The 24213-nt window shown below is 45.3% G+C and overlaps 2 protein-coding genes across 2 annotated transcripts in view; one reads left to right on the top strand and one right to left on the bottom strand.

The window, feature by feature from the left end:
- ME1 (malic enzyme 1) overlaps nt 1–4060 on the top strand; it is a 309039-nt gene extending 304979 nt beyond the window's left edge. The window contains exons 13-14 of the mRNA XM_006258408.4: nt 779–877; nt 3704–4060. Coding sequence (XP_006258470.2) covers nt 779–877; nt 3704–3862 — 258 coding nt within the window. The 3' untranslated portion in view covers nt 3863–4060. The remainder of the gene's footprint in view (nt 1–778; nt 878–3703) is intronic.
- Nucleotides 4061–7476: 3416 nt separating this feature from the next.
- RWDD2A (RWD domain containing 2A) lies at nt 7477–23120 on the bottom strand. Its single transcript, XM_059731607.1, has 4 exons — nt 22687–23120; nt 16549–18410; nt 14513–14739; nt 7477–8450 (listed from the first exon to the last, which is right to left on the bottom strand). The coding sequence occupies exons 3-4, from the start codon at nt 14711–14713 to the stop codon at nt 7836–7838; spliced, it is 816 nt and encodes a 271-aa protein (XP_059587590.1). The 5' UTR covers nt 14714–14739; nt 16549–18410; nt 22687–23120; the 3' UTR covers nt 7477–7835.
- Between the last annotated feature and the right edge of the window lie 1093 nt (nt 23121–24213).

Raw genomic sequence — 24213 nt, 5'->3', positions numbered from 1 at the left:
AAATCTACAAGTCTACTTCCCTACACCCCTCAGCCATAAGTATTCAGTATATTGAGCACCAAGGGCCCTAGAGTACTATCTGAATAAGACTACGGAATTTTCCAAGTGCTTGAGGGGTTTTTTTTCTCGCTTAAATGGGGGTCAAAGTGAGTTAGAAAACAATTACTGTATGGTTCTACATAACCAGCTGCTCCTTTCCCTTCTCCCTGTTTGGGACTAGATCCCATTCTATCAGAGCAATTGTCTGTGGCATGCCTCAGGCAAATTCTAATGCCAGATAGTATTAGATATGCCACTTGGAATTTTAGTTATCTACTTGTACATAAAGTTGCACCCAGATTAGGCACTCAATTTGGTAGATGTGTCTTTATGTAGGATATTGAATCCAACCTTACTACCATCAAGAAAGTACTGCTTCCTGTTCACTTTCATCTCTTCCTCAGAATCGGCTGCTGCTCCATTTAGAAAGACCAGGGTGAGGAACAGGTACCCACACACTTTTTGCAGCCTTATCCTCAGAATATTTGGGTACAATAAGAGAGTTGCATGGGGTACATGAGCACTACCAGGCAATGATGCTGAGGTTTCAGTGCTTAAGTTGCACAAGCCAGCCAAATGGGCATGGATCTGCAATGTTCCTCTCGAGGAGCTCTGGTTCTAACTTGAATGTTCATTTGTACAAGATGAGAAAGTGTTCCTCCTACAGTAGTTTCTAACTGGGTAATGTAAAATAGGTTTGTGGGTTTAATTTTAAATCTAACTTCTGTTTAATTTCTAGGTGATAGCTCAACAGGTTTCAGAGAAACACTTACAGGAAGGCCGTCTGTACCCTCCATTAATGACTATTCAAGATGTGTCACTGAAAATTGCTGTGAAGGTAAAGCATTTAAATCCTTTCTGCCATCTCTTTTTCCCATACTTTTTGCAAGAAATAAAATATTTTAGACTGTTGTTACAAGTTAAACTTGTTTTAATCATTCAGTTGAAACTGAACAGGTAGAGAGAGGTTTTTCTAAAACCCCTTTCAAATTTGTATATTATGGGGAGTGTCTAGATGTCACCCTATGGCAAATTTGTTACTGCACCGTGCTTTAGTATTTCCAACAGGCACACTGTTAATTTTCACCACTATTCACTGTAGCAGCATGCTAAAATAGGGTAGTGCACTGCTATGGTGAAGTAGCTGCTGGTCACATGTAGACCCATGTCGCCCTACATTGCTGCAGTAACACATTATGGTGATGTAGGGTGACATGGAGACGCACACATTGTGTATATATATTTGTATATATACTCCAAGGGAAGAAGATGGAAGTATGATATGCTTAATGTTTAACTGCTGGTGATTAAAGCAGAATGATGTCTAGAGTCTACAGACATCACCTACCAGCAAATTTCACATGCTCTTCATGGGACTTGGTCCATAGATTTAAGAGCCATGAAATGCACTGTCAGTTGTTCTCTGTTCTTCACAATTCAGTAAGTTGCCTTTTGGGACAATGGATGCCTTTATGTATACTAGTTTTCTCCTTTCTTTGTCCTGTCATAGCTCTGTTTTATTATGGTCTTCCCTATCTATCAGAACAAACAGTTTTTGTAAAAGCAAGTGTGGGTTTTTCATGCATGTGCTTTGCCAAAATGGCTGCACTGTAGCTGCAGTTGATGAGTCCCAAAGTAACTGAATAGCCCATGTTTGACAACCCTGCAAAAAACCTTGGAAAAGAACAAACTTACCCCAGTTCCAGTCTCTTTGTGTGGGATATATTATTTTTTGTCTGTCATATGCCTATTGTTTCAGTTCTCAGTATTATCACTTGAGTGGGTCATCTTGTTATAGACAATGTCACTTACTAAATATCTTTTCAGAAAAAACAGTATAGTCTGCTATGGAATAGTTCCCTTTGACTCATTTGGTAACAGGATCCCAACTATATGTAATAAAACTCATTGTAGTTCACCTCTTTTCAGGGTGATAATAGCTGTATTTCCAGAGCTGTCAAAACATTTCCATGCAGACTTCTCAAGCTAAAATCAAATTGCCTTTATGTTGGCAAATCCTTTCCAAAACAGTGCTGGTAACTCTTCTCCTCTGACTGTGACATAATTATCTTTTTAATATAGATAACCCAATTTGATTTAAAATGGACAGTTTGTTACCTGGTGACTTCATTTCTCTGTCAAATAAAATGTAGAGAAATTGGGCGTAAGTTTCTTCCTAAAGAGTTCAGGTTTGTACACAGCCTCTGGGGCTTAGCTCTAGCTTTCTGCCCTTATGCTAATTGAATCTTTTTGTAGATGTGCTGAGATACAAAATTCTTGTTAGGGATTTACAGTTTAAGAGGGATTTATTTAAAGGTGCTAAAATGCATAGATCTTAAGAGCAACTGTCCTAGAAATATGCCCCAAATTTGTTACATAGGGCAGAATACGATCAAGGTCAGAGGAAGCAAAGAAACAACTTTTGCACTTGGGACCTAAAACTCTCCCCAAAGTTAAAACATTAATTAGCATATAGAAGAAGCCAGGTCAAAAATAAAAGGATTGCTTTCCTTCCTCCAAAAGTAGTAGGCTTCATCTGAACTGAGAATAAAGCTTGAAGCAAAAGCTTCCTGCCAAAAAAGGCTGCTGCCTATGACTGGGGAGTCAAGCCTGTATTTAATAAAGGTGCAGATGGATTACCAGGTGGAACTCTGTAGATTTCTTTGGGCCAATGATCTCCTCTCTGAGCCTGCTGTGAAATGCTTGGGGCTGCAGTTCCTTCTAAACTCAGTTTTTTCAGCAGCAGTGCATACTTTGTTAATGGTGCAGTTCATTCAACTTGCTATGGAGGGTTTGGAAACTTTCAGGCCCAGGTATTTACAGGGTGAAAAGAAACAAAAATTGTGAAGGGATGCTTTCCTTAAACATTCCTAAAATAAAAGCAGCAAGCTGCTTTTACATTTGCCTTTCTTAGTAATTCAGCTTTTTTGAGAGAATTACTGACTGTGATAAATCTTAGTAGCAGTTCTCATGTGCAGTGAGTGTTAAGGCTTTGAACAAAACTGGAGGTGTAACAGGACGGCTCTGCTCTTGGCATCGGCTGTGTAGCCAGCCACCAGAGGAGTGGTGGCTATTTTTGTATTCCCACCACCCCAAAGGTAGTGCCTGAGGCTGCTGCCTTGGTCTCTCCTGCCCCCCATCCCTCTTCCCCCCTGCAGTTGCTACTGGGCAAAACAAAGCAAAAAATTTCTTGTGATGGGTGAAGAAAATATAAGCCCTGCTAACAGTCACCAAAAGTAACAAAGACAGCATCTCCATGGAGAAGAAGCTAGTTCCATCAAAAAAGCAAAGATTTTACATTTAACTTTGCTTATGGTAGTAGGGTATATTTTACCCATTGCTGCACTTTAAAAGCTAGGATGTTATTGGATTAGGGAGAACGATTACAGAGTACAACGGCAGATGGATAATTCTTCAAGAGAGCAAAAACAGTATGGCTATGAATCCTGGCAATGGATATAAGCATTCACTATGCAGAAAATGGGCACAGATATATTGGACCAGATGCCACAGTCTGTCAGCGATATCAGTCTGTCCATTTTACACCTGCAAAGAATCTGGAGTCTTGTGCTGATGTCTAAGCTGTCATTATTTCTGCTCTTACAGCCTATGTTCATTGAAATGCTGTATCAAAAGTAATTGTGAACTTCTGTGTCTGTTTCAGATTGCAGAACAAGCCTACAGCAATAACACAGCCTCTTTCTACCCTGAGCCCAAAGACAAGGAAGCATTGATTCGCTCTCAGGTCTACAGCACTGATTATGAAGACTTCATGGCTGAATCTTATGCCTGGCCTGAGGAAGCCATGAAAATACAAACTTAATAGAAAATGAGCAATGTATTAGAAATTAAAATAATTCAAAGACTTAGTATTTTCCCTGCTTGTTCAATCTAAGAATTACTAGTTTTTTAAGATGCAGAACTTTTAAAAACTGGAATTTTTGCTTAGAAATTGTATTTCAAATTAATTGAGCAGATAAGGTAACTATACATGTAAGAATAAAAATTGATGGGCAACAAATGTGGGGCAACTGTTTCATTTCTTTATTTATGGCTTTCCGCTGTAATATGTTACTCTGTTGTTTACACATGGTATAAAGAAGTATGTGATACAGTGCACTGAAGTATGTTATCATAAATTATAGTAAAGGACGCCATCTTTTTCACTTAAATCATTGACAGCTTGGTACTAATATCCATAAAAGCCAAATTAAATTAGGTGATTTTTTTAAAATTTAGATTTAAAGCTATTGAACTCTTCAAAGAATATGTATTTAGCCCCTTTATGCAGCTGCCCAAGATCATTTTTGTTCTGTTTTTTTTTTTTTTTATGAGAGCAGAAGTTAATGCTCATTCATTTCAGTAAAAATAATGTATGAAATATTAGCTCTCGATTCAACTCATGAAAATCCTTCAACTGCAGTAGCTGATAAAACACGGTACACTGTTTTGAATAGGGCTCTTTTTAAATAAAGACAGGCTCACTGACATTCTCCAGCTGCCTACCAGGCTACCTATGAATCTGTGTACTACATCATATGCACCGTATGCATTTGAAATATGAACTATTTCACATGCAGTGTATGAATATTTTAGGCTAGGATGTGTTCAACACATACTACAGAAGATAAAATTTTCATCTTTGTAAACAATTTCCAGCCTGCCAAAAGGAAAAATGATTAAAGACAAAAGCCCCCATCTTAAAAAAAAAAAAAGGGAAACAAATTGTTATGTTTGTTCTTTGACATTAATTTAAACATCAAGCTCCTTTCTACTGTCTGGTTGTCAATTCAATAACTGGTCATTTTAAATTCTTTGACATTGTTTCTATAGGAGTCTTTAAGCATTCAGTGACAATGCTGGGTATGCATGCACACACGCACACTCTCAGCTGTTTTCATAATTTGTTTTGTAATCTTCATTTTTGAGCTGTCAACCTGTCATGAAAGTTCATACCTAGCAATGACATATTTCTGCCTCCTGTGGACACTGAGGTTCCTATTATCACCTACATTATTCTGAATTAACTAATATAAAAATGGCATTTATAAGTCAGGATGTAAATAACATCTACATCACATATATCCTTTTCCTTTAATATATCGGCTTAAAACTTCAACTATCCTGAATGCAAAACTGGTTCCATACCCATCTCAATGAAGATTTCTGGGCATCACTGCCACGTCCATTACTTTTAAGTTCCCTACCACTGCTTGAGTTCTTATGAACAGGATTTATTTCAGAGCCCGTTCATGATAATTTATTTTAAAAGTGTCTACTGACAACATCGTAACAGTAGTAAGAAGACACTATCTCTAGGGGTGCACTGATAAAGATTTTTTGGGCCAATACTGATGGCGGATATCAATCCAATTGCTGATATTCAGCCCGGCAGCTTGGAGAGAAGAGTCCAGCTGCTAAGTCTGGGGGGGGGGGGGGGAGGAAGGGGAAGGAGCATGGGGGGTGCAGATTGAGGCCCCCATAGTGAGGGAGGGAGTGGGGCTGGGGCAGGTGCTGCACAACCAGGTTGGGGAGGGGCACATGGCAGAGCAGTGTCTTGTCTGGAGGGAGCAGGGAGGTTATGGGGGGTACATGCACCCCTGGGGGAGTCATGGGGGGCATGCCCCCCCGATCTATACACAGGGCGAGGGCAGGATGCCACTGCGCGCTTGGGGCCAGAGGTGGTGCCAGCCTCTCCCAGTGTGGGGTGGAGGCTGGGCCTGGGTTGCGCTCAGAGCAGACAGGGGCAGGTGGCAGTGGTGCTGAGTGGGGAGGCTACAATATTTTAGGGTGGCTGTAGCCCTCTGTAACCCCCCCCCACCCTCCCTGCACTGCCACCGCCCACCCCAAGTGCAGCCCCAGTCCAGCTCCCCCTGCCGAGAAGAGGCCAAAACAGCCCCTGGCTCTGAGTGCAGTGGCAGCCTGCCCTTGCCCCATGCGCGGATCTGGAAGGCATGTGCCTCCATGCACACGCCAGTGGCAGCCGCCCCTGGTCCCCAGATGAGCTGCAGCTCCATCCTGCGCCCTGCCCCACCCCACCCTCGCTGTGCAGCACCTGCCCCTGTCCCAGCCCCACTCCCTCCCTCCCTCACCATGGAGGCCTTGATCTGCGCCCCCCCCCATGCCCCTTTTCCACTACAGACTTACTGGCTGGATGCTGCTCTCCAAGCTGCCGATACAATATGGACCTGCGTATTGGTGCACCTCTAATTTTGTCAATATGCCAGTCAGGGTTTACGTTTTATATGCAAAGCACATGCATCAATACAATCACATTACACCTGATAGCCTGAAGTAAGCTGCTACAGAATTATCACAATTATTGGTAGGCTTGTTAGTCTGAAGCCAAGCAAAAGGCAGGGCACTGTAGTGTGTTTACAGACCAGGGCTGCTTGACCTCTGGTATGCAGGCTCCCTACAGGTAATTTGGTGATGAGGAAGCGGAGGTAACACTAATTGCCATTCCCCTGCTGCCAAATTTCTAGACCCGTGGGCCAGATACCATGGCTGCATGTGCTAAATCGCACTGGCATCCAGGGTTGTTCTGCAGCCAGATCCGCACACAGGGTCAGGCTGATGTGCTGGATTGCACCCATGGACTAACCTCACACAATGACCCTGCAGGGGATCAAGTTTGTAGACTAATCCTGTACTACTCGTGCAACCCATAAGGCTGGAAGTTTGGACATCATGGTTAGAAATTAATTGGTTCAGAGAAGCACAAGCTTCTATAGGCTAGAGCCTATTTTACCAGATGGTAAGTCTAGAAAGATTAGGGCCATTTACTTTTTTTCTCTTCCTTTCATTACAAAGTATTAGACAGTGACAGCATTTTTCATTTTACCATACCTTTCAGAGTACTGGCTGAAAATACATTTATACAAACAACAGTGACCATTTTCCTGAAATGGTCCTGAAGCAAAGAAAAGTCATCTTAATTTCCATATTGAAAATCTTGAAATACTGCTGTAATTTTTATTGCCAATATATTTGCTATTTTCAAAACCAAAAAAACCTCCATTTAAAGGTTTATTTTACTTCAAATAAATTTAAAGCAGATATTTGTGAATACTTATATGGTATTCTACCTACTCTTGACGATAGTTTCCATTCATAGTCCATTTCCTCAGTTTTATACACACAATTATTACAAGCTTAGACCTGAAAAAACTACCATGTGACACAGAAGTGACAAAATGGACTTTATAATTCAGAATAACAAAGTGTGTGATCAGACTATGTGGGAATTACAAATGTTGATTATTTGCTATCACGTATAAGCAGCATTTCCCAACGGGTGTGTCGTGGCACACTGGTGTACTGTTGGGGAGGAGGGGGTGGCTCCAGCCAGTGATTCAGGTGCTGTGCCCCGCTCCCCCCCCCCCCCCCCCACACTCTGTGTCTGGCCATGCTCCCCCCCTCCCCCCCCCCCCCCCCGCTCTGCATCCAGTGTGCTGCAATGTTTTTTTATTCATGTAAGTGTGCCATGGGATGGAAAAGGTGGGAAATGATGACATATAGCATTAGATACGCTAGCTTGTGCACTTCAGAAGTGTTATGAGGTGTTTAGAACAGATGGAAAAATACACTGTGCTTTCCCTATGTTACACAGGTCCTTTATTGTTAATGGTTGCAAAACACAGTGTATTGACTTTTATTACAGTATATCTATGGAGGACATTAACAATTATTTTTATATTAAGCTGCACAACATTAAAACTGTTCATGGAACTAGATTTAGTTGTCTGTTTGCCTTCAACACCAAATAGTATCTGAAAAACATGTTCACTTTGATGTCATTTCAGGAATTCTAGGAATTGGCCAAGATCCATGTGATAGTCATTCCTCAGTCCATAATCACCATGTGCTTGAAACTGTAAATCTTCAAAAGTAGTGAAGAGTCTAAGGTTATCCCCATTACCCTGAGTTTCTATGTTCTCGACATGCTTGCATGAAATGTGTTTCCAGTTGGGATATCTAATAACATGCCAGAACTCCTCACAGTTTTCTTTTATCCCCTCCACACAGATGATACCAGGTTTTCCTGTCAGGCAAAAACCAGTCAGATTTAACTGCTTTGCACAATCAAAAATCTTCTTTCTCAGTTCCTGCCTATATATATGAAGGCTATAGATCCACATTCTATGAAATGTTCTTCTAAGTGCCTTTTCTTTTGGAGCTGCTTCAGAAGAGACCTTTCTTTTTTGGAAGTAAGGTGTGGTATTGTCTTGAATCCACTGCAGAGCTGTACATATGCACAATTCTCCTGTATTCAAAGAACTGACATGAGAAGTGAGATGCTTGTTAAGCTGCAGTTGTTGCTTTCTGTCTAGTGCATTTGATCTTGCAAACAGCTGTGGTGCAGAATAAGGGTACGTGTGAGGCAAGATTACCTGCAAATCTACTTTTACCTTAAAGAAGGAAAGAAAAAACAATCAGATTTACGACTGAAGTGCATGTTAATTACAGGATTTTTCAGAACCACAAATTAGGCTCTACAAAAGAATGACTCTACCATGATAGTTATGAACAGTAATAGCTGTGATAGTTTCAGTAGCGAGGGCCAAGGTTTTTGGCAGGCATGCCACCATTTAGCTTCACACCCTCCATATACCACTCTTCTCCCCTTTTCCTCCCTGATCTGCTGCTCTGTTCTCGCCACTCAGTCTTGTGCTCCTGGTTTGTCTGTTGCTCTGGTGTTTCCTTCTTGTGCTCCCTGCTGTCACAACCAAATTAAGTAGTGCCCATGTCACAAACAAGTAAAACCATTCAAAACAGTTTTTTTCTACACTAGGTTAACTAAGGGTTAACAATAATGATAGTAACCGCTTTTTTTGCTGCGCATGTCAAAAAGAAATTTATAACTGCGACACTAACAGAGATAGAACTTAACCTTCTGTGCTGTACATAAATCATTAAAACTGGTCAGAAAAAACAGGGAGTAACCCTATGATAACACCCTAGCGAAGACCGCTAGATAATTGGCGATTCTAATTAAATTTATGACGTGGCGAAAAGCAATTGGCTATTACACAAATAAAACCCGTCTTCACTTCCATGAAGAACGGGAGACCTCCGCGCACACACCTGAAAAACCTCTGAACATATGCGTAAAAATAACTGACAAATTGATCGCTTGTCAATCTCCCCTGTCTCGACCTTATCAGATGTAAATCAACGACCTGCTGGCCTGACTTTTTTCTCCGTTTATCTGCCCGACCAACGAACTCTTATGCAGACCGACCTATGACCTACGAACCTTAAACTGTAACTAACCAAATATCTCTGACCTCTGCTATTCACCACCTTGACGGTGTGAGTAAATAATCTTGCTTTGCAACCGATAAGCGTCCGCCTAATTAATTCCACTCCAAGCGTCACAAGTACCTGCCTGACGGCCTTCTAAGGCCCCGGACCCTTATCTGCCCGGGTGGGAGTCGGGGAGAGCTGCTGGCCGGCTGCCCTGGGTCCCAACACCTGCCTGATTTGCTGTTTTGTTTTCTGCTTTCTGCCCTACTTACTGCTGCGCTACCTGTTTCCTTACTGATCCTCCAGGTGTTGCACACTGGCTGTCCATGCCACGTGTTGGCCACCCTGGTTTAGAAAGTCACTAATGGAGCTCTCTGCCTCAGGTGAGTACTTGCTGGTGCTGGTGTGTTCTATGTCTCTGTTCTTACTCTGCAAAGACTCTGTTACTCCTCTCATCCACCTCAAGCAAACGTGCCCTCCTTTCATTCTTCTCCTTCTGCCCAGGAAAAATTTTGTGGGGATGTATTGACATAAAATTACCAGGTTAGGAAACATGGCATATTTTTTCTTTTCCATAGTTTCTTTTACCCTTTTTTTTTTTTTTTTTTTGCCTGTTGTCTTCCTTTTTGTCCCTATATCATTGTTCCCAAACTCTTTCCCTGTACCCGCAACTCTGAGGTCTTCTTTATAGGGTTGATCCTTCCTGCCTCAAATGGCTACTTTTGAAGAGAAGATATCCCTGCCACGTTCTTCTATTTCTGGGCTGTGTTACTAGCTCGTGAAGTCAATGTAAGCTACAACTGCATTAAGAAGTCAAGGTTTAGTGACTTTCAAGAATCCTACTATTGCTGTGTTTCTGCGGTAACAGGATGGCAAGCTCTAAGCATGACAGTTTTCAGTACTCTCAGCTATTTTTCCTAATCATTCCCTCATGCTATGTGAGAGAGAGATTTTGTGAGTTGCACATGAATAACTGGGAAAGAAGACAAGTAACATATGCTGCAAAAAGGATTGTAGCGGTTTAATGCCATTGCTAATCGGTGTGACTCCTGATTTCTGGCAAAAAGAAAATGTCAGGTATCTGAAACCCTCTTGTTCTCCATATACAATTTGGGTGCCACCTGTGATTAAAGAGCAGGCTCCTCTTAAGACATACAGGTGAGAATATTTTAGGCTGACCGATTATTACAATGGACATCTTTGAACTATGTATTGTATAAATGAGTGAGATACTCCTAAGTCAATTCTCAAAAGAACCCGACAGACAAAAATGCAGAACAACATCCCCAAACATGAAATTTTGGGAGTGTATTTAGTATTTGAATACAGTAATATAGGCGTTTGCAGTTATTCTGATTTGTTACCAGGCTATTTCCACTTTACTACCAAAAGCAGTGTTCTTCTGAGTATATGGGCTAAGGGACCAAAACATTTGCAACTCGCATCCTTTCAGATTACTTTTTAGACATCAGTAGTAAATAATCACTTGCTTTTATGACAATTAGTGAATTCTCTTTAAACCTCAGAATTGTGACTCAATTTTCCTAAAGTAGTCTGTACCAGAGTGACAAAAAATGTGTTAAAAAGGCATTACCTTAAAACACAGAAATTTCTCAATCACACTTTGAGTTTAAATGACTAGCTAAGGTTACAGTTTAACTTAAACTGGCGCAGTATCAAAACATTTCTGCATCTGTAATAATAGGATGGCATAACCATTCTTTTTTTTAGCGTTACATCATTTTTCAGGGACACAAAACCATTTGAATAAATTTCTGTCAAGTGTCTTAAATATGTTTAATTTATTGAGTGGATGTCTGAATTCTGGTATCAGATTCACTTTACAGACATTGCACCCCCCTGGCTTTCTGATATGCAACCCAGCTGTTCCTTAGAACTCCTCTTTGCCATGATGTCTATACAAATCTTGAAAATGGTTATGTGGTGTGTATGCAAAACTAATGCTGTGTCATTTCCTTGTATTGACACAATATCTGTATGAATCTCTTGTCTCTTGTTTTATGCTTAAATTATAAGTTCTCACAGTAGGGATCAACTTTGTGCAGTGGCTAGCACAAAAGGATGCTTGCTTTATAGCAGGGGTGGGCAAAATACAGCCTGTGGGCCAAATTGGGCCCAAAGCAGATCTTTGTTTAGCCCGCTGCAAGTCCCTTGGTCCCGCCTGACCCAGGCACAGTTGACCTGTGGCACATCCTGCCACCCCCTGGGCTGGGCCAGCTTCATAGCTGGCCTGCCTTTCTAGGCAGCCCAGGTGGCGGTGACTCCTTCCGGCTCCTGCCACCATAGGCCTCAGCCCCATAGTACTGGCAGGGACCCAGATGCACAGCCCTGATCCCGCGTGCCCCATGCCTGCTCTGGGTTTGCCCATCCAGGCTCAGCAGTGGTGGCACAGGACAGAAGTGACAAGAAAATAAAACTGGCTACTTACAGATGTAACCTCCTCCCCACCCCCACAACCAAAAAAAAAAAGGCAGGGGAGGAGGGGTTCCAGGAAAGAAAATTATTGAAAAGTGACAGCCACCTTTATGTCATTAATTAGCAACAGTTGTGAATGTTCAAAATCTTTCAGAATACAAATATACCATTAGGTTTTAAGCACTATTTTCACTGATGATGCTTAAAAATGCTGGAATGGCATTGCCTCATCCTCAGCTATAATATTAAAAACAGGCTGAGGGCTGTCAAAATACGTTTATGCATTTCAAGGGCCTTGCATGCAAAAAATTATAGAAGGAACGATTTCAAATGCATCCCCAAGCCCTTCATGCACTAGTCTATTTCCTCCGTATGGAGGATAGAACTGACCAAATAGCCATGATACCAAAAGTTCCCCTAAGCTCTAGCCTGCCACAAGCCAATAGATGTAGCAAAATGAGAATTAAAAATTGAAAGGACCTCTGAAGATGTCTGTTGCTCTCCATGCCAACCAGCAGAATCAGAAAGCCCAAAGCTTAGAAAAGCTCAAGAAACCTATAGTTCACAGGTGAAGTTGTATGTTACATTTATACCATACTAAGGGCATTTGAAATGTATCTACACATTAAAACTCGTTAATTTGTGCTAAGCCACTGCTTCCCAAACTTTGCTTCAGTGTGACCCCATTTATGACCCCATTTCCTCAGCATAGCCCCCCACTCTCCGCCCATAGCCCCTTGGCCCCCACAGCAGTTCCTGAGCCCTGGCTGCCACCCGTGGGAGGTGGCGACCAGTGTAGTGCAGAGCCTGGCTTTCCCCCCAACCCCATGCTGTTCCCTCCTCTGCGAGGAGCACTGCTAGAACAAAGCCCATGGGAGGCGAGGGTGGTGGGGAGGATGCAGGCTTGGGGCTCCCCACCCAGCTACCCTCCCCCCAGGGGCTTCACGGCCCAGTGGGCAGGACCTGGTGCAGGAGGGAAGGAGCACTGCACCACCATGGCTGCCAACCTGAGGCGCCCTCTGTTCACCCAGCAGCAGCATGGGCACATCTCCACACCGCTGCCACCCCCCATCTTGGCAGCTGTAGTGGTACAGCACTCTCCCACAATGGGTCCCACCCTCTGGGCTGTAGAGGTGGCTCCTGCCTGGAGCTGGTCCGACCCGGCTGCAGTCCCACATGTCACTGTGGGTGGAGAAATCTCAGGGGACACGTTTTTGCAATCCCATCTGCTGATGTTGCAACCCCACTTGGGGTTGTGACCCACAGTTTGGGATCTGCTTAATGCTCTCTGACTGTCTCAAAGTTGCACCCTTTCAGGCAAGGGTTAACAGGCCACCTAACTTATGTTAGGATAACTGCGGTCTGCTTCACAGACATGAAAAAAGCAATCTGCAATCCTCCAGCATCCTAGTGTTGGAGAAGAAAGTTTTTTCCAATGTTTATAGGGTTAATCTATGTTGTAAGGATGGTTTATGGAACTGCCATTCCCTGGGAGCCTCCAGAATGAATGAACTCCTGACCTACAATTTACTAGCTGGACATGCACAACTGAGGGAATGCCTGTGAACAGGGTATGATTGACAGGGGAATGTATCTTGTGAGAGAATATGATCGGATTTGACATGATTGACAATGAGTGATAGGACCTTTGCCTCGGAGGATTGGCTGTTAAGAAAAGGGCGATTGTGGCATATAAAAATCTGGAACTTTGGTAAGGAAGTGCGAGTGTACGGAAATGCATGGTGCGTAAGTGAGGATTCTGAGAGGTGCGGTGGTGTATGGGAGGGCCTGTCTTTGTGTGGTATTGCTGTGAATATTTGAATGAAAGAGAGGTTGTGTGTGTGGTTTGTGGTTCTTGAATGAGTTTGGTTCCATTCGGGTATTTTGATTCAGTCTTGTGATAGCTTGTGAGCCATAGTGCAAATGGTAGCTTACCCCGTGGAGGGAATGAGATACAGTGCACTAGAGCCCAATCTCACGCATTTGTCTCCTCAGATTATCTGGTTTCAACCTGACGTGGATTGGCTTCCTCTCAGCTTCAGTCCAGACTGTTATCAGATTGATCTCGACTTTGCTTTCTATTTAATACTCCGATATTGGTAAAGTATAAATTGTACCTGTCTGTTCTCTGTATTTACATCTATTTAGCTGTTATTGTCCCTAACCTGTGTTAATATTCCCTACTGTCTTCTCAATAAATCTCTGTTCATATTTTTAACTTTTAAATCTGATTCTTTGTGTATATCAATAATTACCTCAACAAAACTCAAGGCTGGCATGTCCACCTCTCAGTATACAGTAAACCCATGCTAAGAGTGAGCCTGACACTAACTTGCCCTTATTGCTCACCACCCCAGTGGGTTATTTTGCCAAATGTATTTGTTCCTCCCCCCGAACATAGATACAACCCAGGTGTCCAGGCTCATAGCCATGCCCCTGCTCACCAGCCCTCTAGTGACAACTCAGAGCTGTGCAAGCAAGAAATAGTACTAACCCTTAACCTGTGACTGCTCACAGCATTTTCCAACTTTAACACTGCTTAATAGTCCAAAGAGTTATTATCATCTAAGTGTAATGTTTACCTTCACCCTATAATCACTACCTTTGTGCAAACAGTAAAGCCATGTTTTTTTGATAAATTCCGGCTGAAACAAGACCCCTGAGCATACTTTTAATAGTGCATTTGGCTATACCAAAATGTATGAAACATCCTTTTTTAAACTACTTAAGTGAAAATTTAAGAAATATGTATGGTTAACTAACACAAAAGGTAAGTGGAAATTCTCACCTTTGGCTCGTCTATGTTAACAGAAACCGAATAGTCAATTTGAGGTGGTAGCTCTTCCTTTGTCTTCTTCAAATAGAGCTGTATGCAGGTAAGAGCATTTTGGTCCCGAAGGTTTATTTCTCCTTTATTAGGAAACATTGAAAAAAGCATTTCCATCTCCAACAGCTGAAGCTCAAGGCATTCTTTTATGGAGACAGCCATTATGTTGCAACTATAAACCTAGACACCTAAAAATAGAAGAGATCAAATTAGCAGAAGAGTTTAATACCCAGCAATATTCCTCTGTCAGTGAAGGAAACATAAAACTGGGAGTTGTGTCTTAAAGTAAAACAAATTACACAACTACCACCACCATTGCCATAAGACCCAAAAAACCCATCACCACAAAACTGTGTGCCCTGCCACTTAATCCAGGAGGTCAAGGCCTCTCTGTCACCCACTGCTCTCACCTACATCAACCAGGTTATGTGCAAGGTCAGTCTCTGCTCACCAAGTAGCCTCAGCCACCTGGAGCTCATTGTAGAGTCTCTGCCTAGGCAGGCCCCAGAGCACTCCCTACCACACTATCTCAGTGGCCTGGTGAATACCAAGCCTGTCCACTTTTGTACAGTTCACTGCCGCCAGCTCTACACACTCATGGTCTGCATCCTCCAAACCATCCTTGCATCCCACCCAGACACCAAGTGGTGGAACACCCTTGGCAAGGGTCCCAGGTATATGAACCTGTATTCCTCCCTGATGCTGCAAGCCACCAGTGATCTTGAAGCCACTGTCATGGGTGTGTTTCTGACATGAATCTCGGACACCCCTGATACCTGCTCCTTCTGTGAGCAGAGGGATACCCTGGCGCATGCCTACCTGGCATGTGCCGGCTGCTGCCCTTTCACTGCCTCCTCCAGAACCTCTTGCTTGGGTTCTCGCTAAACCACTCCCCATCCATGCACTAACCAAGTCCCAGGACCTCCTGGTCAACCTCTTCCTGGCCCTAGCCAAGCTAGCAGTCTACTTAACCAGCAAAAAGGAAACTGTAACAGAACACCTGGTGAACTGTGGGGCCATTTTCCTGTCCCTCATCTGTTCATGTCTCTGAGGAGGGTATCACTGGGCAGTGTCCACTGCAGGGGCGGGCAATTATTTTGAGCAGAGGGCCGCTTACTGAGTTTTGGCAAGCCATCGAGGGCCGCATGGCAGGCAGCCCAGGGCAGATTAATATTAATTTTCTAAATTTTTTAGGGGCCCCATGGGCTGGATAGAATGGCCTGGTGGGCTGCATCCAGCCCCTAGGCCGCGTTTTGCCCACCCCTGGTCCACTGGCTCCTTGAGCTCGTTTGAGGGCCAGCGGGCACTGTCCGGTGTGCTTTGCTCATTGGCCCTACTTGGCACGCTTGTTTTGACCCTCTGACCTGCACGCCCATCCCTGTTTTTTTCATTTTGTCCCGCAAATTCTGTTGTCCTCTTTTCCTGTGACCTCCCCACCTACAGGAGGCCAGTGAGTGACTTGGTGGGCTGGGCCCATGCTCTTTTAAATGGGGCACTTGGTATCAACCTTTGCCCCTCGCTCCAGTCCTCATTTTCTTTTTCAGTTATCCCAAGCAGTCAGTGATGTCCTCTTAGTTGCCTCCCTTATTAAAGAGCGGCTTATACTTTTACTTGGCAGGGCACTGGCCCATGATCCTTGCTGGCACATCAAAAGGCCTTGCTTGAAATCTCTCACAAAGTGAACACACTGAAGTTCAGGTTGTTCACCTGCAAGTGCCACGTGATATGGCAATGCAGCAACTGCACCCAGGGTGCCATGATGCGATTATTTGATCCTAATGAAGGCATTTTCATATCCCAGCTCCAATTAGATTGAAAAAAGAACATGAAAGCCCAATTGTTTTTCTGCCCTTGGACTTTGAGTCCGGTGGGGTGCCAGGCGGTCACGGCGGGGCAGCCCCCGCCCCGAGACGTGACTCGACCCTTCGAGCCGATGACGTCACTTCGCCACACGTTCAAACCGCGTCACGGTAACGGCCGCGAAGGCGGATACTTACGGCTCGCCGCGCCCTCATGTTGTCCCCAAACAATGGTGAGTTCGTGCCTGGTGCGCTTGTGCCAATAAACACACAGGGTTGAAGGATCCAACTTAATCTTTATTTCTGCGCAGAAAGTGGTGCTTGGCAATCATTCGCAAAGCAAGCACCCACACCTCAGTGGGCGTCTGCCTTATATAGCTACGTAACAGGTTAAACTTGCTGATGTGACAAAATGTATAGCAAGCCCAGCAAGTAACCCCCCTTCCAGCTCCCCCCCAAGTAACCCCCCTTCTAGCTCCGGACTTTGTTGATACAGCTTTCCTTCTAGCGAGGCCAGCAATTAAGCAACTAAGCAACAAGCGATCTCCCCCAGCCTAAACAACCTACTCTATGCCCTTGGTTAGATAAAATACTTTTCAAAACATACAAAGCTGTTCCCGAAGTAGAAAATGCATAGTGAAATTTCAGGGGTACCCATCAAATCCCCACTTCGAGACTATGGCCCTTATGGAAAAGGCCCATAGTTCTCGACTATCTGTCTCATCTCCAGAAATCTTTTTGCTTCCTCCCGATTGTTTTGGATCGGGTTTGTAACTGATGATTTTACAAACATCACGCGGTGAACTGGGGAAGAAATTGATTTCTTGAGTATCTCACAACACATTGGCGCACACTGTATCCCACAACAGATCATCAAGAAAATACACATACTTGCCACAATTAATAGGAAAATTTGCTTAAGCCATGAAAAATTAGGAAGCCAAGAAGTAAGTCATGAGAAGTTGAACCCTTCCCCTTGCTTAATGTGGGACAGAATTTTTTTTTTTTTTTTTAACTTCTGCACTTTTGACTCTATCAACTCGGAGCTATCTGTCAAAATTAAAACAACACATTCCCTCGAACTCTTCATCCGTGGTTATGCCTCAGCGACAGTTAATCTATGGCTGCTCTATTTTGCAGAGTAGCTCCTCTTAGTTCTTTCATTTCAATATTGAGGGCAGCTAGAGCCTGTGAAGTTGTATTTAGGCCCTTTGCCAGGGCACAGGCCACCTTACCAAGCTGCCTCTCAGCATCCACTACTAGGCCTGGCACCCCTACTAGGAAAACTGCTAAGGACACTACCTCGGCCTCACTCAGGAGGTTTATGTCACTATCACAGGATTTATCTAGCACCTTCAAACCTCTCTGGTGACGCTTACTAGAGATCTTAGGCATACCTGGTAGCCAGACAGTCAACCGGCCTAGAGCACAAGGGCCTCCTGTGGCATTGGATGGGATATATGAATAGGCAGTCTTCCCACAAAGGAGGAACCACCCCCGGGGTAATATAACATGAACATAGTTGCAAGATACATTAGTCGTGTCTGAGCAATTGAAAATTTTCGTTTCTTTGGTTAGGCTTTTGCAAGCTTGGGTACAGTTCACAAAATTGGCACAGCTGGTGTTACCAGGGGAGGTAACACCATGTAACACTTATGTATTCTGGAGTGCTTCCATTGGAGTGGGCACCCCTATAAGGCATGACGTGAAAATATCATCAACCGATATTCCACCTGCCAAACAAAAATGAGTGAAATTTGAGTCCTTCTACTAGTTCTGCTGTCCAACGGTGTCCGTTTGTGTCGGCTTCCGGTGCGACACTCTCAGCAACTTCTCCTGCAGGTGGTACTTCTGGTGTGGCCTTCACCTGGGTGTAGTGTATTCACGGTTTTACCCCCTGAACCTTCACTGCAGCGTGAGTAGTAAGAATCACAGGATACGGTCCCTTCCACCTGGGCTGAAGCGGCTCGTCTTTCCACGTCCGGACCAGTACCTTGTCTCCGATCTGGAACTTGTGGACTGGTGTATCTAGAGGGAGTGGAAGTCGTTCCTGGACATACCTGTGGAGAGAAGACAATACAGCAGACAAAGAATACAAATAATCTTTTACCCACCCTTCCCCTTTTACATGTATTTGATTCCCATGCGTCACCACTGGATTCTTAGGATATGGCTTGCCATACATTAATTCGAATGGACTAACTCCCAATTTAGCTCTAGGGGCTATGCGCACTCTAAGCAAGGCAAGAGGCAGAGCTTTGGGCCATTTCAACTGAGTATCCTGGCAAAGTTTAGCCAGCTGTCTTTTTAGAGTCTGATTCATTCATTCCACCTGTCCACTTGACTGCGGTCTCCATGCTGTGTGAAGGTCCCATTGTATCCCCAGAGCCCGGGAAACTGCCTGGGTCACTTCTGACACAAAGTGTGGCCCTCGGTCCGAGGCTAATCCCTCTGGGATTCTGAATCGTGGAATCATTTCTTTTAGCATCACCCGGACCACTTCTTTTGCTTGGTTGGTTCGGCATGGGAAGGCCTCAGTCCATCCAGTAAGAGTGTCCACGAGCACTAACAGGTATTTGTAGTGTCCCTTCCTGGGAACTTCAGAGAAATCTATCTGCCAAGATTCTCCTGCTAATAGTCCTTGCCTTCCTGCTCCTGGCAGAGGTTTGGGGGAAATCTTAGGATTGTTGGCACAACAGACAGGGCATCTACGCACTATTTGTTCTGCTGGTTTTCTCATCTTAGGTCCCACTACAATTCTTTGGAGACCTTGGGTCTCAGCTCCCATATGGGTGCTCTGGTGGTACTCTTGGAGCACTTTACTAAGAATCAGTTTTGGCATCAGGACTTGCCCCTCAGGCAAAACCCACCATCCATCTTGTTCTTTGCTTCCCAATTTCTCTGCGACTTGATTCTCTTTTTCAGTATATTTGGGAGGTTCCTCAGGTAACATTACCTGAGGCATCAATGCCAACATTTGAGTCTCTTGAACTTGTCCTCTAGCTGCCTTTTTCGCCACAGCATCTGCTCGTCGATTTCCTTTAATAACGTCAGCATCTCTCTTTTGATGGGCCTTACAGTGCACCACAGCTACCTCTAGTGGTTCCATCACGGCTTCAAGTAATTTCAGGATCTCTGTTCCATGCTTTACTGGGCTTTTACTTGCCGTTAAGAGTCCTCTCTCTTTCCATATAGCTCCGTGGGCGTGTAAGACTCCAAAGGCGTACTTCGAATCCGTGTATATAGTGGCTCTCTTTCCTTTTGCCAAATGGAGAGCTCGGGTCAGCGCAATAAGCTCAGCTCTCTGTGCAGAGGTATTTGGAGGCAAGGCGTTTGCTTCCACGGTATCCCATGATGTAATCACAGCGTATCCCGCCTTTCGGGTTCCATTATCCATGAAGCTGCTTCCATCTGTGTAGAATTCAAGGTCTGCATTAGGTAGTGGGGCATCTTTAAGATCCGGCCGGCTAGCATACACACTCTCAATAGTTTCAATGCAATCATGCTGTCATCCTTTGTTTTTGCTGCAATTAACAAATCATCCACATACTGTAACAGGGTTCGTGATGTCCCTTTGTCCCACTTCTGAAGGTTGGTACTTAAGGCAGTGCTGAAAATAGTGGGACTGTTCTTAAAACCCTGAGGCAAAACTGTCCAGCACAATTGGGTTTTTCTCCTAGTATTCGGGTCTTCCCACTCGAATGCAAAAATCTCTTGGCTGTCTCTTTCAAGTGGGATGCAAAAGAAAGCATCTTTCAGGTCCAGGACTGTAAACCACTGTTCCTCTGCAGACAAAGTAGTCAGCAAAGTATAAGGGTCCTTCACCACCGGATGAAGGGTCACCGTGACCTTGTTCACGGCTCTGAGGTCCTGCACGAAACGATACTCATTACTGTGGGGTTTCTTTACAGGCAAAATGGAGGAATTGAAAGATGATTGACACTCCTGAAGTAAACCATATTTAAGGAATCTCTTTATCAATGGTTCCAGGCCTTTCCAAGCTTCTATTTTCAATCGATACTGTGGCACCCTGGGCGGGGTAATTCCCGGCTTTAAATCAATGCTTACAGGGGTGGCCAGTTTGGCTCTTCCTGGCTTCTCTCCTGCCCATACCCATGGTACTACAGCGTCTTCTACTTCTGGGGGAATTCTCCCTTCCTCCCCCTCCTGCAATAGGAGACACACCTGAGCTTTCCAGGCTTCCTCAGTTGGTATCTTCATAGTAATTTTCCCCTCTGAAAAGGTCAATTGGGCCTGCAATTTGCACAGCAAATCCCTCCCAAACAAAGGTATGGGGCACTCAGGCATAACAGGAACTGAGGAGACACTTTCTTTCCTCCCAATTTGCATTCCATGGGTGGCACAAAAGGACGATACGTCTGCTGGCCGGTGGCTCCAATTATGGGGATCTTGGTTTTTGATAAGGGTCCTTTAAAATTGGTTACAACTGAATGCGTGGCTCCACTATCTACTAGAAAGTCAATAAGTTCTCCCCCTACTTGCATTTTAACCAGGGGCTCGTCGGGGGAGACAGAGATTACTTCAGTGTTAGCCCCCGGTCCCCGTCACTCCTGGTCAGAACCATCCAACATCAACAATCTTTCTTCCTCCTCTCGTCTCTTCTTCTCCCTCTTGGGGCACTCATTTTTTCAATGCCCTTCCTGCTTGCAAATAGCACACTGATTAGGTCCCAACCTGGGACCCTGGCCATAGCCTCCCGGAGCATAGCCCACGCCTCCTCTATGCCCTCTACTTCCCCTGCCTCGTCCCCGACTCCTCTGATCTACAATTGCCACTGCCAACAACGATGCTTATAACGATGCCTGTGCCTTTATTCTCTTATCTTCCCTTTTCTCCTTAACCTGATCTCTGTTGGACTATACTTTATAAGCAATCTCAATCATTTGGCTGATGCTCATTCCAGCTGCTCCCTCAGTCTTCTGTAGTTTTCTTCTAATATCTGGGGCTGACTGTCCTATAAACAGTGTGTTAAACATCTTGGCATTTTCTGGCAGCTCTGGATCTAAATCCGTCCACTGTCTGGCTGCCTCGCATAACCTCTTATAAAAACTGGATGGATCCTCCTCCGGACCCTGCTGCACTTCGTACAATTTAGACAAATTTTTCTGCTTGGGGATAGCCTCCCGGAGAGCAGCCAGCACAAACTCCTGATACAGCTCTAACTCCCTCCGGCCCCCTCGGGTGTTGGGATCCCAGTCTTGATTTTCTTAGGGCAAAGTTCATCTACCTCACCGGCTGGGTGACGCTGCTGTGTTATTGTGCGTGCTTTCTCTAAGACCAACCTTTTTCTTCTGGAGTCAGAAGAGCGGCCAGTAAGGCCTGAATATCTATCCAGTTTGGTTGGTGGGTGAGGAAAATAGTAGAGAACAACTGTGCCATTGCCTCCGGATTCTGGTGATATTGGCCCACGGACTGTTTTCAATTTATCAAGTCTGCCATGCTGAATGGCACATGGACAAAAACTGGTTCACCCTCAGGACCCATCGCTTGTCGTAAAGGGGCCTGAACTACTGGTTGGGCCCCTGATCGTAAGCAACTCGCCACAGGGCTAAACACCCCATCTCCTACAGTCCCCTCTACCACCAGATTGCTACCATCCACATCCGCCGGACCCGGGGACGGCAACCCAAGGCTGTCAGGGGAGGTAAGGGACGACGGACTGGACAAGCCAGCCGGGAATCCCTGACAAGCCGTTACAGGTTCAGTGAAAGTCCCCTGTGGTGACGCATGGCTCACAGGATGAGATGGGGGAGCCGTGGGAGCAATTAGCAACGTCTCCCTCCTCCGGCTCCTCCGGACATACTGTGGTGACCCCCTGCAAAGCCATTACCCCACTTCCCCTAAATATCCCACACAGCTTCTGCGTAACCCCATCCCCATACAAAGTCATATATGCCTCTACATAAAGCATCTCATCCCACTTCCCTTGGCGCCTACAAAACAACTGTAACTGCAAGATTGTGTTATAATCCAAAGACCCATTCTCCGGCCAGGCTGCAGCATCCGCAAGTTGGTACTGTGGCCAACATGTATTGCAATACCGAATCATCTGTTGTTTTGTCATAGGGTCACTTCCAAACTTTGGCCAATTTTTCAAAAATGCATCCTAAGGGACTGCAGGGTGGAATCTTAGACTGGTTACTTCCCATTGTCCAACTACCGGACGGCGACCGCTGCTCAGCCTCAGAACCAAACTGATTAAAGGGAGTTCACGGGGCTGCCACCCGATCTCACTCACCTAGGGCATCTACACGGTCGGAACTTTCAAAGCCGTCTCTTTCCCAACCTGCCCAAAATATGGAAAGAAGTACTCACCAGTCCGTTGAAACCTCCCTCGCCCCACCTGATTAAGTTGGTCCTTCGAGCGTTGCGCCGTTGTGCCCCTCCCCGACTCCGTCAGGCAACCAGGAGACGGTCAGACCTCCGACGAATAAGGTCGGTGGCGCCTGGCCCTCGCGCCATCCACAGTTGTTGCCGGAGCCGAAGAGGTGGACCGGGCAAGGCAGTCAGCTAGGGTCCCATCTGGGTCGCCAGAAATTGTTGTCCCCAAACAATGGCGAGTTCGTGCCCGGTGCGCTTGTGCCAATAAACACACAGGGTTGAATGATCCAACTTAATCTTTATTTCTGCGCAGAAAGTGGTGCTTGGCAATCATTCGCAAAGCAAGCACCCACACCTCAGTGGGCGTCTGCCTAATATAGCTACGTAACAGGTTAAACTTGCTGATGTGATGAAATGTATAGCAAGCCCATCAAGTAACCCCCCTTCCAGCTCCCCCCCAAGTAACCCCCCTTCTAGCTCCGGACTTTGTTGATACAGCTTTCCTTCTAGCGAGGCCAGCAATTAAGCAACTAAGCAACAAGCGATCTCCCCCAGCCTAAACAACCTACTCTATGCCCTTGGTTAGATAAAATACTTTTCAAAACATACAAAGCTGTTCCCGAAGTAGAAAATGCATAGTGAAAGTTCAGGGGTACCCATCACTCACGCTGCCACAACGCAGACCCACGCTCCTGCGAGGGGGCGGGGCCGCTGGGTGTAAGGCCGCACATGCGCTGCCCAGGCAGGCCACGCCATTGACTGGGCTGTTCGCTGCAGCGGCTCTGAGCGCAGGGGCGAGAGAGAGCGAATTGGCCTGACCTGGCGGCTTCAACACTGCGCATGCGCAGACGTTGCTTGCCCGTGGTGTCCCCTCTCGGCGGGGGACGCGCTGGGCACCGCTTGGCTCGCGCAGCTGCCCCCCCCCCACAACGCCCCAGCGGCTGACTCACCATCTCACCGCGCGCCTGGGGGTAGGGCTTGGACCCCCCCCGCTACGTCACAAGCTCCACAGAACACCCCTCCTGCGCTTCGCCAGGGGCGGGGCTTGCTAACAAGCCCCGCCCCCTGCGTTGCACGTTCCTCGGAGAAGTAGAGCCTGAGATGTGCAGCCGGGTGAATTGACTGTCTCTTTGCAGCCATAGGAGCTGCATGAACGGCACCAGAATTCGGCTGCACACGTGGGTTAATGCTGTGTCATGGTTTCAGAAAAGGTCAAGCTCAAAAAAAGTGTATAAAAGAGAGATTTTTTATTTCCAAAGAAAGTGGCATGTTCCAGCTAAGTTAGAAGAGCGGGATTGTTCCAGGGAGGTCATGGGAGAGAGCCGAAATCACACTGATCACCAACACAGGCAAGATCTGGTCCTTCTTCCAGAAGCTGTATGCAAAAAGAAATCGAGGGTTTCCAGGAGGCTTCTCCAGGAGAATCCACTAATCAAGATCAGGTGTTATCAGGGTTCACATTACACTGACTCAGGGTCTGCAAAAAAAATTGGGCTGTCCATCATGTTGCCCTAATAAAAT

This window comes from Alligator mississippiensis, chromosome 1, assembly GCF_030867095.1.
Source record: "Alligator mississippiensis isolate rAllMis1 chromosome 1, rAllMis1, whole genome shotgun sequence".
NCBI lineage: Eukaryota > Metazoa > Chordata > Crocodylia > Alligatoridae > Alligator > Alligator mississippiensis.
Note: the sequence above shows the minus strand (reverse complement) of the source record. Positions and strands in the feature narration are given on the sequence as shown.